The following is a 17,881-nucleotide window of genomic DNA, read 5'->3' as shown; positions in this document are numbered from 1 at the left end:
CCGTCCTGATACCCGCACTCGTGCTTCCTGCGAGCGCCGACCGTGTCGTGGATTTAATTTTCCACCAAATAATGTGGATCAGCCGCGCAGGATTCGGCCTCGGATAACAAAAACCCAAATTCAGGAACTCGCCGTTGGGTTCCTGTCTGATCAAATGTTTAAGAAAAGCAATTAGTTTAGTTTTTTTTTTTTTTTCTAAAAATAACTGACGAAACGGGACGGAATATTTAACGTACCTCGACATGTCAGTCAGCCTCGTTTAAGAAGATTATAAATGAGTAAATATTCGTTGCTAAGAATCTGCGAAGGTTCTGACGTTAAAGCGTTCGGACGTGTCTGTCAATCTTAAAGCAGCTTTTCGTTGTCGCGCCGAAGGACCGGGAGGAATTCTGGGACGCGATCGCGTCGAGCGTCCCCAGAACACTTCTCTTCAATCGAGCCGCTCCATCATGATTTGAAACTTAATTAATAAATTAATTAAACCAAGATTTTCAGCAGCGGGGGAAAATTAATTAACTCGTGCATTTTTATCATCAGAGATCCATCGTGGACCTATCGCTATAGAAACCGCCGGTGGTGACGGTCGGCTCAAATCTGTCCCAAGAGACGCGCGCGAAAATTCCCTCGGCCGTGGACCTCATCTACGGAACGACCAATCAGAGTGCGCGATGCAGCGACGCTGAACAGTGGAGGTCAAATCGCAAAGAAATTTGCAGCGAAAGCAACAACAACAACAACAAAAAAAAAAAGAAGTCCCGTCCGACTGTTCTCCGTTCACGCTTCGGCTCGCCGGGCGTCCGCGGAAATGTCCGACAGCCTCAAACTGATGTTACGGTCTCCGTGGGACTTTGAGAGCAGGAGGCTTTATTGCCGCCCCGAGGCGCTCGACAAACACGAGACCCCGAACGCGTCTCGTCGCGCCGTTTAAAACGTCCCGCGCGTGAATCTGCACTGTGACGCTTTTCTGACCCCGCGGGTGTCAGGACCGACCCGCTGCCCGTCTGACCCGCAGCGCGGTGTCATGTAGCTCCTCGGCTTCCCGATCGGACGCCGCTCCAACGTCACTGTGGCAGCCGGAGGTCCTGAAGCACTGAACTCTGGGTAAAAAATAAATAAATAAATAAATAAAATGTAATAAAACAAATTTTTTTTTTTTTTTTAAACGCCTCTGTGTAGCACGGATGCTGTTACAAGGGAGTTTGGACTCTTCCACTGAAGTGAAAAAGGAGAACTATCAATCACCGGAGGAGGAGGAAGGAGGAGGGAGGAGGAAGGAGGGAGGAAGGTGCCTCTGTGTGGTGAGTTTTTTGTTATTTTTGCACCGTGGTGCTCAGTGCCTGCAGCAGCGACTCATCAAGGGAGAAAAATATATATATATAAAAAAAAAAAACCCATCTCGGCTTCACTTCTAAAGCTTTACTCATCAGTCACCCGATGCTTTACTTCACGGACAGACGCATTGACTTGTACATATTTTTTTTTGTTTTTTTTTGTAAACGGAACGAATCCTCCCCCATCACATCTGTAACATCTGCAGCCCGCAGAGATCCCGGTGTTACTGACGTGACCGTCACGGGCTCCTCCGACTACGTGTTACTCTGACGTCAAGAAAAAAGACCCTTTTTTTTTTTTTTTTGTGAGAGGGAGAGAGAGAGAGAGAGAGAGAGAAAAAAAAGGTTCCAATGCTTTATCGATTAAACTCAAACAAACTGTACATAAAGCTGAAAAAGCAGAAGAGGGGAAATCGGTTTTTAATCTCATCAATCGCCGTCTGCAAAAAGTCGATCGCGCTCCGTGTTCGTTCAGCACCGGTGGGGGGGGGGGGGGGACTTTAGCTTATTTTGGTGTCTTTTTAAATCATACAAAGAGAATAACTGTTAAAGATGTAAAGATATATATATATATATATATATAGATACCTATCTATATATATATATATATCTCTAAGAACTGTATTCATTTGCAGAAGCAGTGCACTGGATTCTAAGCCATTTACAGGAGAGTTAAAGCGAGCCACTGTGTCCAGGAAGTAAAAGGAAAAAAAAAAGATGAGTGTCTGTAAAGATATCCGGGGTTCCCGCAGAGACCCGAAGCTGAATGTATTTCATCTCGCATTTTCTGCATCCTCCCAAAAGCCCTGAAACTTAAAAATAAAAAAAAAAGACTTTCCTAAAGTCTGCGTAGGAACCCTGGAGGTGGCCGACATGTTTTGTGTCTCTTCCTGCTATGGACCGCACTCTCCTTCAGCAACATGGACCTGGAGACGGGAAAGAAAACAACAACAACAAAAAAGATCGAAGAATGTATTCCTCTTGTTTCTATTCATATCTTACAAACTTGTTTCTGGCCCGACTAATCACCAAAAAAAACAACAACAACAATACACCGGTCATGTCATAAAAGCTCTGTACAGTAAACCATTCAGCTCCTTTCTCCATCTTTAATCGTGCTAATGTAAAACCAGAAGGGGCTACTCCAAACGGGCTGTCGACAAAGACGCATTTTTTTTATCGGAGAGGGGAAAAAAAAACAACAACAACAATCTCGTCGTCAAAAGTGAGAATCCCGACAATCACGTGAAAATCTGCAGAAGAGCCGACGCTTCGAGTTTAAATTCGACCTGTAGCTGCTCTGTGTTCATTTATTACTCCAGGAAGCTACTGTAGCAACGTAATGGTAGTAAAAGACTGACCGGGAGGTCAAAGGTCACCACTTCTGGCTTAATTTACCGTGACGCTGCCAGAGACGGTGTCGCTCAATCACTGTGTCTTCAGCCGCAGTTTCCGTTTTTAAAAAATTAGCATCATGAAGAGGAGACGCGAGGATTTTATTTTTCTGACTACCTGTTTTCTGTTACCTTTTTTTTAATTATTTTTTTTATTACTATTAATACTATAATTTTATTATTATTTTTGGCATTATCCGACGTGTGCAATATGTCCTGAATCCCCCAAAAAAAAAAAAGAAAAAAAAAAAAAAGGTGCAATTTGTTTGACTGATAAAGTAGCATTTGTTTTTGTATTCAGTTGTACGATGTTACGATCCAAAACTATAACAGTGCATGCAAACAGAAACCAGCCTGAAGCGGCGACGGCAGCGACTCAACTTTGCATTTTGACGGTTCAACATTATATCCTCCGGTTTGTGGATAAAACTTTGGAAAATACGCTCATTCAGTTCTGTCTGTCTGGATTTTGTTAATTTTTTTTTTTTTTTTTAATAAATATCAGTCAAAAACATTTGAAAAGCCAAAAACCTGTACATCTTTTTTTTTTTTCTTTACACTACAAATGTAAAAAAAAAAGTGGTCTTTATCAAAAACAACAACCTGTAGTATATGTAAAATAAAAACTTCTAGAAAACTGAAATGGGTATTTTTGTTTTTTGTTCTTAAATTAAAAAAAAAATACTCGACAGTCCAGAATTTAAACAAGATATTTTAATGGTAAAATTTTTTCAAGCAGGAAAAGCAAATTCAGTCCACAGTTAAAAAGTAAATCCTCAATTATATGTTAATCATTTTGGAAATATAAACATGACATCGTTGATCTTTGTAAACATGGAGGCCATCCAAATATTAGAAGATAAAAGGAAAGGTGACGATGTGTTTTTAATTATTTAAGTCGATGTTTATAGAAAACTGATTTTTATTTATTTTTTTCCTGAACAGAATGAGAACTGAAAGCGAAACAGAAATGTTTGAGACCACAGAAGCATTTTGGCAACTGGATAAAGTCGCAGACAGTGTTTGAGGTAAAACTGTTGACGGTGGGATTTAAACTGGTGGCTCAGTTAGTTTGTTATGGCTTCTTTTTGTCAGCATCGGTTAAATTGCTGCAGTTTTTTTTTTTTTAAAAAAAGGGCCAATTCACTCAAATTAACTTTTAATCGTCTCGCCTCGGTTAAAGCTGCATTAATAGATTATCACAAAATACTACCCTAAAAAGTTGTAACGTTTAAACATTTAACAGAAGAAACCTGATCATTGATTTAGAGTTGTGTTTCTGGCCGCCTGACGAATTTAAGATAAATATTTCCTCCATTTCGGCCGTTTTTGGTCTCTACCAACTCCTGGAGAAAACGTCTGGCTTCTTCAGCTCGTTGATCATCCGCCACGTTCCCCAACGAGTCTCCGCTTGGGAGTTTTTAGAAGCTACTGAAAGCAGGGAGACCAAAACAAGTTCCCCCCCCCTCCGCCCCCGAGAGCTGTAAAATCAAAACCGTGAGCTGAAGGAGGCTAAAATGCATCACGGGCGCACTGCTGAGTCAGGTGATCATCATCACCATCATCATCGTCGGTCTCTAAACGTGGCGCCTCTGATGACACAAAGTCATTTTAGTCATATTTAATGCAGCTTTAAATAATTCATTTTTTTTTTTTTTTTTTTTTACTTTATCATCTTTCATTTCTGTCGTCGGAAGTCGTCTCGCACTCGGGTGTCTCGATAGGAATTTCTTTTTGTAATTTGAGTGAAATGACCCTTTAAAAAAAAAGACTGCGGATAACCCGAACAAAAGGGGGAGGGGGATGGTCATTCAAATAATTACATAATCATACTTTGCGTAGCTTCATTATTTCTTGGCTTCCCTCCTGTAACAAACAAAAAAAAAACCGTCTGGCAGATATTTAGACACCTAGAACCAGGCGACTTGTGCGGAAAAACCATCCCGTGCGCGTGAACCTCTCCCGAGTCGTCGTGACGGGTTTGGCAGCTAAAGGCGACTTCAAATATGCAGGATTTTACAGCAACAGTGATTACTTTGGTATTAGTGCATAGGGTGCAGTTCTAGATACCAGAGCTGTAGAGTACGAGGAGTACGTACGCGTTCCTTCTTGGATATATTAACTCCAGGGTCACGTCAGGCAGCAGGATCAGGCGAGCTCGACACGGAGCGCCTTCATAGTGCCGACGGGCCGACGCACCGGGAGGCCTCGTGACTGGACCTGGCTGAAATATCGGCTCGGTGTCGCCTCCTGGTGGCCGGCCGCCGCGTTACAGGGGGGGTGGGGGGGAGGGGGGGCGTAGCTCGCGTGTCGTGCAAATGTGCAAAAGTTTTTTTTTTTTTTGTGTGTGTGTTTTTTTTTTTTAAACAAGTAAAAGACCCGTGTAGGTCCGAGTCCAATCTGAACAACGGACCGTCCTCGACAGAACCCCAAACCTCCTTCCTCCTCCTCCTCTTCATCCTCCTTCCTCCCTCATCTTCATCCTCCTCCCTCCTCTTCCTCCGAGCGTTTTTGATTGAGTGCCTTTTCGTCTGCGAAGACAAAAACGTCAATCATCGAACGCAACGAAGACGGATCTACGTTTGAAGCAGTAGTCGGGACATTTTGGTAAAACGGACTTTCATTCGCTCGCTCGCAGACAACGAGATCAGAAGATTGATTGATTGATTGATTGATAATGTTCCCGTGTCAATATAAAGCTGCGGCCGGTTAAATATATGGATGACGGATGGATTTTGTTCCCTTTTGGTTCATCCTGCTTTATGCTAAGCTGAGCTGACGCGTATCAATCTTCTCGTCCAACTTTCAGCAGCAAAAAGCAAATAAGCGCCTTTTCTCAATATGTTGAAATGTTCCTTTAACATGAAGTCGTAACAGACCTGAATTTACACCATTTCTGTTCATTTCACTCAAAATGAAGAAAAAGTGGAGAACAGTTACCTTCATTTCGTGATTCCTCTCCGTTCTTTCATCTAAGCGAGAATCTTTGAGACAAAAAAAACAAAAACATTTGGACATTTTTTTTCCACAGTTTCCGATTTGCCTTTTGAGGCGACAGTGCCGGGAAGATATCGCAGCCTTCAAATCGAGCGAGGCAAACGTGGCAGCAAGAAGAAGAACGAACCGGAGTGCGTCAATCAAAAGGTGTAAATATCGATTAAAAAAAAAAAAAAAGCAGAAGCGGTCGGGTGAAGTGTGGAGGTCAGAGGTCAGAGTACGTTTACCTGAGACTGGTCGATCACCAGCCAGCGCTCGCTGCTCGTCTGCATGTCCTGACCGCTCAGAGGCTCCCGCAGGCGGATCTTCACCTCGACTCGGCCTCCGGTGGGCTTCCGTCCGTCCATCACCTGAAACGAAAGGACGTCACGCGCCGACACTCGCGAGGCGAACCTCCCCGACCCGCCGCTCGCCGAACGGTCTCACCTCTACGATCTCCCTGATTTCGCTGCGCGACTCCAGCTTGTCCAGCTTGACGAGGGCCGTCCCGACCGGCTTGTCGCTCCGCAGGAAGCCGCTGTGAGACGACGACACGGACGGGACGCTGTGAGACGAAGCTTCGGACGGCAGGAATCCTCACAAATCTGAAATCTGAACTCTACATCTCCACTCGCTGAAAACTTCCTCCGTTACTTTGGACTTTTCTGTAAAATTACGACTATTTAGGAATATCTTCCACTCGACTGTTATATTTATTTTCCTGATTAATCCACCTAATTTTTTATCTCATGTTTTATGTTTCTTCTATTTTTTAATCTTTTCCAAAACATTGTTTTGCCTTGTTTGCTGAAACTTGCCTTAAAAGCTGGTGTTCATATTTTTCATGATATTGACGAGACAGACGACTTTTATCGTCGAGATTTGGGGTTGATATAAAACCGCTCGCATTCACTTGACTTTTCTTCAAACATAACTTTTGCGACATTATTAAACTAACTCCGTAATTCACCAGTTGTTGGACTAATTCCAGAAAATAATGTCTCACATTGAGTTCTCATAAATATGTAAATTGTAGCTAAAGCTAAAACTTTTGTTGGAGCAAAATCCTAAAAGTGTTTTTTTGTTTTTGTTTTTTTTACTTCCGGGTGATATAACGATGTAATTTCATAAAAATGTTTATTGTATGAAATCCGGTGACTCACCCTTTGTGCAGCAGCTCCAGTTTGAGGCCTTTCGACGTCACCACCCTCCTGAAGCCGCGGTGGTTCCGGTTGATTGACAGCGTGAAGCTCTGGTTGTACTCTGGTGAAAAGACACAACGAGGAGACAAACGTGTTTCTGCAGATTCGACGGCGAGACCGAGGATTTGAGACAAAAAACAAACAAAAAAAAAAATCTAAAAAAAAAAAATCCAGAATTAAAATCATCAAGTCAAAAAAAAAAAAAAAATGAGTCAAACATGAAAAGAAAAAATAGCCTAAAATATGTTTTTTTTTTTTAACGTTTCAAGTTAAAACATTGGATTATGTTTTCCCTCCAAAAGGAGAATTATTAGCAGATTCTAGAAATGAAAGAAGAAATATCGCCGCCGATGTCTAAACGTGCTCCGAAGCCGTCGGCGCTCCTCGTCTCACCTGGGGAGTTCGTGTTCTTGATGACGGCGGTTCTGTGTTTCTGCGGCTGCTCCTGGTGGCGACGAAACAGAAGACAAATGCTGTCATTTGGAGTAAAAAAACAAAAACAAACAAAAAACCACAAGTGTCCGCCAGCCTGTGAAACCTTTAAAGGAAAGCTGTAGTTCGAGGCTCTCACCGTGCTCGGGTAGGGGAAGTCGAACTTCACGTAGGCGTCCAGGTCGTTGGTTTGGATTCCTGAAGAAGGAAGAGACGTTTTACTGCGGAGCGTCGAACGTTTTATTTTTTAAAACTTCATTTCTTAACCGAACGTCAAAATAAACTGTAAAGACTCGACGGGACGTGGAGCGAAAAGATTACAACATTTATAGTAAACTACAATCTGAAAACAATTCAAACATTAAAATACACCTTTTTTTTTTTTTTTTTTTTACTTTTATGGCTTCAAAATATTAATTTAAGCCATAAATAAAAACAAATTAAAAAAAAAAGGCTGATATGTGAAGAAGTCTCTGTAGATCTTTACCGCTCGGAGCAGGAAGATTCATCCCTTTCACGATAATAACGACCATCTCTGTGCTGCTCAGCTCTGGAAATATCCTGAAGAGGAGGAAGAGGATGAAGGTAGAAATGTTGTAATTCGACCAATAAAGTTCTCTTTTTTTTTTTTTGGGGGGGGGGGGGTCATTCTTTGTCTTTGCAAATTTAATGTTTAGTCAGTTCATTTCAAAAGCAAGTAAAACAAATCAAAATAAATCAACGCTCAAGTGAACCGATATCATATCAGTCGTCTATTTCCAACATTTAGAACTGATCAAAGAGCCTCTTTCTATTTATAGGTTGACGAGTGATGAATCGGACGCCGTGACGTCGCCCACCTGACGGTGTGAAAGGATCTCTCCTCAAAGTGATGTTTGGGAGGAGGCAGACCTCTCGACTGAGCCAGCTTCAGCACCTCCAGACTCCTCTTGCAGCTCGCCGCCATTTTCTCAAACCTCAAAAACAAAACGCATCAAAAAGAAGGAGAACGACTTCGCGAACATTTCCACTTCACCGTTCCGCAAAATAAACGCCGACCGGAGGATACGATCAGTCATGCAGCGTCGCCCCCTCTCGAGCGTTACAATCAAAAGTTATGATCTGGAGTTCAAATGTGAAATGAAACGGTTGAGTGACAGGAGAAGCTCACTTTGTTGTCTCGGCGACGTTCCCCAGATGTGTGAACTGCTTGGAGTGAGTCAAACATTTCTAAAAAAAAAAAAAAAGGAAAAGGAAGGAAAAGCCGTTAAGACATCTCGGTGACTCTTCACCGCAAGACAACAACAACAACAACAACAACGAGGAGCAACCAGACGGGGAAACAGAAAATCTATTTTTGGCATCAGAATTAATGAATAAACGTCTAAATATATCAGAGCTGAAAAACTGTTTTTTTTTTTATTTTATTCTGCAGAGAATAGAAGTTTTATTCCTCGGCGATGGCGAATTTCTTTTTGGGGAAAAATGAACGTGAAGGCGGTGAACAAAGAAGTTTGAAGAAGTTTACTTGTGTTTTAAAATAAAAAGTAAAAAAAATAATAAAAATAATTAAGAAATACATGAAATAAAAACATTAAACTGCCACCTAATCTGCAGTACGATATCATTCTGGGATATGTAGGTGCTATTTATTTCTCATTACTGCCCGTTGGTAGAATTTCAAGACGTTCGTGTTCATCTTGATAAAAACCTGCGTTTAACAGAAAATCCTAAAACGTCACCGTCGTCCGTATTTGAGGAAATCTTTGTTTTTTTTTTTACCTCGCGCTGCTCCTTCAGGATCTTGACCAGCTGTGCGTAAACCTGCTCCGCTTTCTCCGAGATCTGCACGTCGCTGTGGTGAACCAGGATGAAGTCGTCCTCCTCGTCACCAGGGGGCGACGGCACCTACGGGCGCAGCACCAGATGTTTTGAGGAATCGGAGCCCCGCCAATCGTCTCCACCATCACGCGGTTACAATTTCACCAAAGTCTTTTAAATGACGTAACAGAATTGTTCACGTTTGCATCATTTTCAGGTACATTTTTGTGTGTTGCTTAAACTGAATCCTTAATTTTTTTTTTAAATATTCAAACATTTCAGGGTTTTTTTTTTTTTTTTTAGGAACATATTTTGCGTTCTCAGTTGATCTTATTTTAAGGCCTGAACATCATAAATGAAAAGAATATAAATTGAGATATTCACTGGAACGATTTCCCACTTTGCATCATTATTCCAAATTTAAAACCAGTTTTCTCTCGTTTTCACACGCTTACGTAACTTTTAATTACTTGATAAGAAAAACAAGAATTTAGGTCATTAACAACGCGTAATAAATCACACAACAAAAGAGGCCCTTTTTTTTTTTTTTTTTTCTCCCCTTCCAGTAAGCTAGCTGGGTTCGGGTAAAAAAAAAAAAAAAAGAATCACGTAAAAGTGTTCGGGGCGCGAGGCCGAACTCGCCCGTCCGCTCACCGTGCTGATGTCCACACTTTTGCCGCCGCGCGCCGCCTCGATCATCGGGTCGAAGCCCTTGGCGGTGCGGAGGAAAACCTTCGCCTGCTCCGTGTCGTTCTTCTGCTTCGCCTGCAGCGCCGCCTTCATGTACTGCTTCTTCCGACCCTCCAGGAACTCCAGCTGCTGAACCGCTGCGGGACGAGGGCGCGACGTTCAGAAAGTAAACCGCCGGTAAAACGAGCTGGATTTCATTTTTGATTTTTGATTGGACGTCGGGTTCACCTGGAATCAGCTGTTTTTACCCCTGCGTGACATTATTAACGATTTTTCTGTCCCGTTCTTACGGAAAAGCGACAAATCGTCACGCTTGAGAAGCAGAAACCAGAAAATATTTTAAATCTTTGCTTTAAAAAAAAAAAAAAAAAAGTCTGTTCCTCCACTAACTTATAAATTGACCGATTGTTGCAGATCTAATCGATATTGTTCCGTTGCTCCTTCTGGCTGCTGTCCAGCTTATATCCTAAAGCTTTTTGCTTCTGTCAGCAGGAATGTTTTTAAAATCGACACGGAAAATGGGAGGACTTCCTGCGACCGGTTTCAAAAGAGCCTCAACTGAGTGTCTGTTGTTTAGGGAGGTCACCGTTTTGGCAGTTCGAGCTCCACCGACCTGTCGGCGAGATTCCTTCCCCGGAGGCCGTTCTGTCGGGCGAAGCTGACGGAGACCTTTTTGGTCTCTGACCTGCAGCCGGGACGTCCAACGTGAGCTTCTTGGGCTCTTCCGGAGCAGCGGGCTTCGACTACGGGAGAGAAACAAAACTGTACCAACAACTGATCTGCAAAAAAAAACAAAACAAACAAAACAAACAAAAACGACTTCTGATGTACCATGAAATATCGTACTGAGAGCCCACCTCGTCCTCCTTCTCCTCATCGTCGCCTTCTTCGTCTCCCGCTTCCGCAGCGTCCGTAGAGGCGAGCTTGCTGGCCGCCTCCAGGGCCGCGACGAAGCCCTGCTCGGCTCCCGTCGCCTTTTGTCCGGGGATCGGAGGAAAACCTGAAAGACCAGATCTGGATTTGCTTTTTCTGTAGAGTACAAAAAAAAAAAAAAAAAACACACAAGTCCGCATATCGAGAGGCAAACATCTCGTTCAGTAAAGCCGAGCGCACAGAAACACCCCGGGGCGACAGAACCGGACACATAATCCGATTTCATGGAGCTACACGTGACCCAAAAAACACAAATCGGGGGAAAAAAAATAATAATCTCACCTGGGGGAACCGGCAGCTCGTCGAAGTTGACGGCTTTTCCTGCTTTGTGAGCTCGGATGGCGCTCTGGTATTGCTGCCGGAGGAGAGAGGTTGGAAAGGCTCTTTTACGACAGGCCAAGTGTGCTGGAAGCGTTTCTGAGCGCGCTTCCATTATTATTATTGCTTTTGTCTGGTTTATTTTACTCGTATACAGATCATATTTTATTTGAACAAACCTGAGGCCTGCTCTTTTTTTTTTTCTTTCTTTCTTTCTTTTAAAATTAGCCGTTACACGGCGCTTCGCATTTTTAAGATTTCAAGATCATAAAACAACAACAAGTCCTGACGCGAACGGTCGGACCCCCCCCCCACCCCCCCACCCACAGAGCTCTGACCTCCACATCAGGACAGTCAAGACTCCCGTTACAAAGAGCAAGTAGTTTTAAAAAAAAAAAGGGGGGCAGGATTTCGTCACATCAGATGTGATTATGTGTAAAGTCTGTATCAGCTGAGAGATAATAATAATAATAATCATGCAGAAACTCCCGAGGCCGACGAACCGCAAACCGGGTTCTGTGACTGCAATTGCCGACATCAGCGGGAAGTCTCTCTCCTCCTACCTTGGCGATGCGGTCGTGCATTCGGGCCTTGCGGTCGTCTCCGCCGGCTTTGGCCTGAGCGGACGCCTCCGCGTACTTGGCTCGTCTCTGCTCGAGAGCCTCCAGGACGTCTTTGGGGGCCGCGGGGGCTGAAACGCAGAAAACGGCGACGTTCCCGTCGCATCGTTTATGACAACTCTTTGCCGATTGGCATCATCCGGCGCCGCTGAGCCCGATGCGAATGTCGGGTATCTTACCGTGGCGCCAAAAACATTGGGCAAATGTCAACGTTGACCTCGTGACGGAGCTCTCGACAAAGTGTCACCAGAGTCCGAAGGATTTATCCTCCAGGAGTCCTGAACGGATGAAGACATTTTCGCACGAATCCACCCGGCGGACACATAACCACCGTCACTGTGCAGGAAGCTCCGAACCGAAAGCGGACCCGAACGCCTCCCCGCCGCTCATACTGGGCTTTCCGCGTGGCCGCGGCCTTTTTTTTACGCCAAGTGACGCCAGTTCCGGCAGCGCCGCCGTACGCGAGCAATATACAAATAAGGACCGAGTAAACAAACAGAACCACCTCGTTCCCCGACCCGACCAGCCTGTTTTCACCTCTTTGAAGTCACGTCTCAAAATGACATTCGCTGATCGGCGTACGGTACATATAAACCGCATGACGGCGTGATGTGGTTGTTAAATGTTAAAAAAAAAAAGATCAGTACCTGGAGCTGCTGCTGCGGCCAGTTGGGCGACCTGCGTGTTTTGCCCGGAGGAAGGTTGGTTCACTGGAGCGCAGCTTCCTCCCGCACCTACAACAGAAACACGACACCAGCTGAAAGCTACAGAAGGCGATACGACAAGTTTCGGCTCAAAAATACCAGAAACTCGTCAGTCCGATGAAGTAATTCGCTTATTTTATACAATTTGATATATCGATGAGGCTTATGATTGTAAATTTGTTCCCTTGCTTGAAGATCCCCGTGAGGTCTGTTGGGTTTTCAGACTAATGTCTTAAAATAAAATCCAAGGTTTGGGTCAAAATTCAAATCATTTCAAAATGTTTTTTTTTTTTTTTTTTTTTTAATCATTCTGCCGTTTCCAAACACTTTTATTCGATTTTGGTTTTTTTTGCGTTCACTGAACTTTAGCTGCACGAATCTCTTAATTGCGCCTGCTTTCTAGCTCAACTCAAAAAAAAACAACAACAAAAAACAGACTTGTTTTCATCTCAAACTGAAACGTGTCCTTTGGTTCCAGAGTTCCTCACCCTGTCCTGGAGACGGAGGAAGACCACTCAGGTCGACCGCTTGTCCTTTCTCCAGCGCCTCGATCACTGCATCAAACTTCTGCAACCCAAATAAAAACAAAAAAAACCACACAAAAAAAGGCACAGTCAAACATAATAAAAAGGTCTTTGTCAGCGTCCGCATGGTTGGGATGCTTCACATTCTTCAGAGAGAAGTCCTGCGGGCAGAATGAGCAGCAACAGGCTCATCGCAGCCGACCGCACAAACAAGGACGGATAACAGCAATGCGGGCATTTGAACCCGAGTCTTTTCAACTGACGTTTGATCTACAAACTTAAGACGAGGTGCCGACACAAGTCCAAAAACCACGATTCTGAACGGGAACGGGAAAAATAAATAAAATGGAGATTCCTCCTTCGGCAGTAATCCCGCAAAAGGCGTGGGGTTAAAAACAACAGCGTGTCCATTATCACTGAAGCAGCTGCTGCGACATTCCTACGGCAGAAACCTGCTCGGCTCAGCAAAACTGCTCCGGTGCTGCAGCGGAAACACGGCTCGGCTTTGATTATGTAGCTGGTAGTGACATGCAGATAAAAACGCGACAGACGGGGTGAAGATTTTGCATTTTACCGTTGTAGCTCGGCAAATACCGATTTCCTTTTTAGAGTGAAATATCAAACCGATTGCGGGCGCACGTTGGTAAAAAGCACTGAAACTAGTTTATCGGGCTCAAAATTAAACGAAATACTGGATTGAAAACTGGTTTTATTTGATCTACAGGGGACATGTCGGATTAAATATTAGTCTGTTAATCATCTATTTTCATACAGAATAATTTCCTGGACGTTATGTTGCAACACTAAGGAAGGAATACGAGCACAAGTCAAAGATTTAAAAAAAAAAAGAAGCTTTTAAGAGACGAACTCAAACACCGCAGATACAAACTTGTGCACAAGAAACACTCGTGTTTTAAATCATTCTCACCGTGTTGCAGAGCTTTCACTCACCTTGCTGGTCTTGAAGCAAACCTTGGCTCCCTCCACGTCTCCCTGCTTCTTTGCTCTCAGCGCTGCCATCTTGTACTCCCTCTGCCTCGCCAGCAGCATCGTCTTCGTCGCCTCGTTCGCTGCGGATTCACCGGACGAAACAATTACCGCATTGAGAGGCCTCGCTCGTCACGTGCGGAGAAGCTGGAAGAGCCACGGCCGCGAAACTCACCGGCCTTTCGGTTCGAAATTGGGGACAATAAACGAAATCTAAACGCGTGAGAAAGTGTGCTCAACATCAGACTGGGAAATCACATTAAGACTTAAAGGTATTGACATAAAGAGTTCCTTTCATACTCAATAAAACAATCGTGATCCAGATCTCTGAGCGGGACACAAATCTGTTTCTTACTGCTCTCTGGTGGCCAACTTCATCAGTCGAGCGATCATTTTTTTTACCTCGGATGATTGAAGCCGCCCCCCCCAACTGGCCTCCGCTTCATTATTACAACTGATAAACTTTGTGCAAGTCAAGTGAAACTGACCTCCAGTCAGACTCCTCCGCGAGACGTCGGCAGCTTCCTCGGTCTGCTCCTCGGAAGATGGAGATGGGAGGTTGCTCAGAGCGGGCGTGGTTGCCGCGGACGACGGCTCCTCTTCGCTGCCGGGTGTGACGATGTCGGGCGCCGCAGGCGGCGGCAGCGTGGTGACCGCTGCGTCCTCCCGCTGGGCGGGTTCAGGAGGCGAAGGCGCGGGCGGAGCGGGTCTCGCGGGAACGGCGGGCCGGGGGGGGGGCGGCGGTGGCGGCGGCGCTCGGGGTTCCCGTGGCAACAGGAGGAGGGATCTCTGCCTCGTTCACGGGCCTGCCTTTTTTCACGGCAGCCAACATCGACTCCAGCGTCTGTAGAGGATGGTGACAAATTCAAACTTGCACAAGATTTCTGAAATCAAAGCTGGAACGCACGTGACGTGTCGTGAAGAGACAACTACAGAAATGCAAATATTTCAGACACAAATCACAACTGTGGAACTAAAAAAAAAAGAGTAAATACAACCAGTAAAATACCAGTAAATTTAAAGCAAGTATATTAAAAAGTCCTGCAAAACTGTACTGTATTATACCGAGAGGTGTTTCTGTTATTAGGCGAAGCCCTTTAATCTAAACGGGGTGGACTAAAATTACATTTAAAAAAAAACAAAAAAAAACAGCCAGTTTAACGCAATACAATTCAGCATCAACACAAACTTCTCTAAAATGATCACTCGGTGTAATCAACACCTCTCTGGAACAGTTTCAATAAACACTGAGCATCATCACCTTCGTAAAGATACCAGAAAGTGGCGGCAACACACAACCCAGAACCCATCCCATCAACTGCCCTATAAAAGTACTGCACTTAACAATTGGTGCATAATAATCTATAATTAAAAAGGAGCTCTCGCAAATCCGCTCCCGGGATGCATCCGGAGCTCCGCTGCAGGACGTAAGTTTCACCGACCTTCAGGCCTCGATCGTATCTCCTGGCTTTGGAGGTCTCTCCCGCAGCCTTGGCGTTCTGCAGGGCCGCCCCGTACATGGCCGCTCTCTCCTCCACGGTGTGCTGGAGGCTGCCGGGCGCCGCCGAGGACGCCTTCACGTCCTGCTGCGTCACAACGTTCAACAACAACAAAACAAGATGCGGGCTGAAAACGGGCGGGAAATGACTCGGCATTCGAAAGGGAGGCATCGAGTGTTCGTCAAAGAGATGAACAACGAGAGGAAAATCGAATACCACCAGTCGTCCTGGATTATTTGGTTAAAAAGTATAAAAAAAAAAAAAAAAGGCACATAAAGCATTCAAAGTATTTCAAATAGATTAAAAAAAAAAAAAATGCAGGCGGGATGCGTATCGGGAAACGGATTAACAGGAATGCCGTCGGACTCACGAGATAGAATAGAAAATATTCACCTCCAGGGCGTCCGAGTAATGCTGTCAACTAAACAAATGTTGCTTGGGAACAAATTCTGTAATTTAATATAAAAACTGGCAGTCAAATTTTAAAAGCGAGCGACAAGGAAGGAGGACAACTAAAATTTTTTTTTTTTTTTTTTTTTAAATGTCCGCCCCTTCCCGTTACCGGCAACACGCGCGTGTCTGCCCGGTGACGCTTTCAGCGCCGGCAGAGAGAAGGCAGGCGGGTGTCGTACCGGCGCCCCGGGGCACTCTGGTGTTTCTGCTCGAGGAGCTTCGGCGGCGGCGGAGGACGATGCGGAGTAAGCGGCGGCTCCATCCTCGGCTCCCTCCTCCCCCACCACTTCCTGCAGCTCCGCCTGATGGGGAAAGAGAACAACGGCTTTTGTTTCGGTTGTTCTTGACAACTGGAAATACCGCAAACCGGAACGCGCGCGATGAAAATAAAAAACGACAAATCGACAACTGCTGTCGCACGGAAACTTGAGAGAGCACGCGCGTGACCCGAAATGTTTGACTTTGCTGCAGTTTGTGGAGCTTGGCGAGTTTCATCGGCACGAACCAAGAGATCTTCGTCGTCTTCGACGTTGTCGTCGTCGTCGTCCTCCGCGTCCCTCATGCACTCGTCGGCCATTCTTGCGATGTCCTCCATGGGCAGGGGGCCTACGACGCACAGACACGGCCATGCGGCACATCAACACGGTACAAGCAGCAGCAACAGCAACAACAACAACAACGTCGCCCGGGCAACAAGTTTTCATGAGAGATCTCCCGGTGGAAGATAACGGAGCATAAACAGCTTTTGGATCGAGTTTGAAAACACGTTACACTTTCCTAAAGTAAAAAAAAAAAAGAGAGAACATTTCAAAAGGGGAGCTGCTGAGATGCAGTCTGAGAGGTGAGGGTAACTTCTCCCGTTTAAAGTTTGAGAAGTTTAATTTTTCAACTGTAAAATGTCCTGCCTGGTCGCAATTAACTAAACAGATTAAAGGGTAAAATGTTCATTTATCTTATGGGCTGTGTATTATCACTTTTTTATTTTATATACTTTTAAAATACATCAATACCAGTATCGGGTTCGGCCTAAAAAAAATAATGCATCGGTGGCCGTATAGAATCTGCTGACAGACCACCGTCGGTCCTACAAGGTCCAAAGGTCACCTGCCTCAACATTAAAAACAGAACAAGAGCACACGTTGACACCAGGTGTGAATGCAAACACCCGGGACCTGGGAGTGCGTCGGTATATTTGCATATGGAGAAGAAATCCCAGGCGGTGCACTCACTTCTCCCTTTCTCCTTGGCTCTCCCTCCCGCCGCTGCTGCTTTATTTCCCGTGATAGCAGCGAGTTCCGCCTCCAGGTCCGGGTCGTCCAGACTCCCGTCCATCCCCCCCACCGCCATCATCTCCTCCGGGTTCAGGTCCACGAACAGACCCAGCTGAAAGCACAGCGTTAAAAAATAAATTAAATAAATAAATAAATAAAAAAAAGATGATGAACCTCCATCGTACAGAAAGTGTTTATCGGGAGTAGTTGTTTACCTGCTTGGCTGCAGCAGCGCCCTGACCTCTGGGCTGCGGCGCTCTCTTCTTTTTACCGAACATGATGTTGTTGTTGTTGTTGTTGTTGTTGTTTAGCGAGCCCCCTCAGCGCACACCGCAGCGGGTACAAGCGAACACAAAACACATTACCGTAAATCGATTTCCCCGTCGTCCTCACCGGGGGCCGGTGGCGGCCGGTTGAAGTCACGTGAGCGGCTGTCAGGTGGTCTCCTCAAACTCCGTGACAACGAGCTGCCAAAGTGACGGTTGGTGTTAGCCGCGCTTAGCCGCTACTACAGCTAGCCGTGTTCCTCGCCTCTAAACTGGGGAAAAAAGTTATTATTATTATTATTATTTTTTTATTTTTTTATTTTTTGCGATCGCGAAGCTGACTCACGGCTTGACGAGAGTTTTTGTCGTGACGCGTGTTCTTTTTTTTTTTTTACCTGCTCGATCACCACTTCACGGAGACGGTCTTCATTTCTGCGGATTGACATGGCAGTAATGGGCTCGTTTAAGTACGCATGCGCGA

The 17,881-nt window shown here is 44.9% G+C and overlaps 1 protein-coding gene across 1 annotated transcript; it reads right to left on the bottom strand.

The window, feature by feature from the left end:
- Nucleotides 1-2,102: 2,102 nt before the first annotated feature.
- On the bottom strand, nt 2,103-17,764 carry cc2d1b (coiled-coil and C2 domain containing 1B). Its single transcript, XM_069157942.1, is given in 27 exon segments — nt 2,103-5,256; nt 5,666-5,709; nt 5,950-6,072; nt 6,149-6,239; nt 6,865-6,964; nt 7,297-7,348; nt 7,475-7,533; nt 7,823-7,896; nt 8,175-8,291; nt 8,486-8,544; nt 9,097-9,222; nt 9,790-9,962; nt 10,439-10,568; nt 10,683-10,825; nt 11,041-11,113; nt 11,640-11,767; nt 12,344-12,430; nt 12,889-12,967; nt 13,876-13,994; nt 14,400-14,658; nt 14,660-14,755; nt 15,354-15,497; nt 16,043-16,165; nt 16,369-16,469; nt 17,093-17,246; nt 17,350-17,672; nt 17,747-17,764. Coding segments are annotated over 25 exon segments (2,685 nt in total). The 5' UTR covers nt 17,413-17,672; nt 17,747-17,764; the 3' UTR covers nt 2,103-5,256; nt 5,666-5,697.
- Nucleotides 17,765-17,881: the final 117 nt, after the last annotated feature.

Source organism: Embiotoca jacksoni, unplaced genomic scaffold (genome assembly GCF_022577435.1).
Source record: "Embiotoca jacksoni isolate LCO1_2020_lvr unplaced genomic scaffold, fEmbJac1.0.p SCAF_22, whole genome shotgun sequence".
NCBI classification, from domain to species: domain Eukaryota; kingdom Metazoa; phylum Chordata; class Actinopteri; family Embiotocidae; genus Embiotoca; species Embiotoca jacksoni.
Note: the sequence above shows the minus strand (reverse complement) of the source record. Positions and strands in the feature narration are given on the sequence as shown.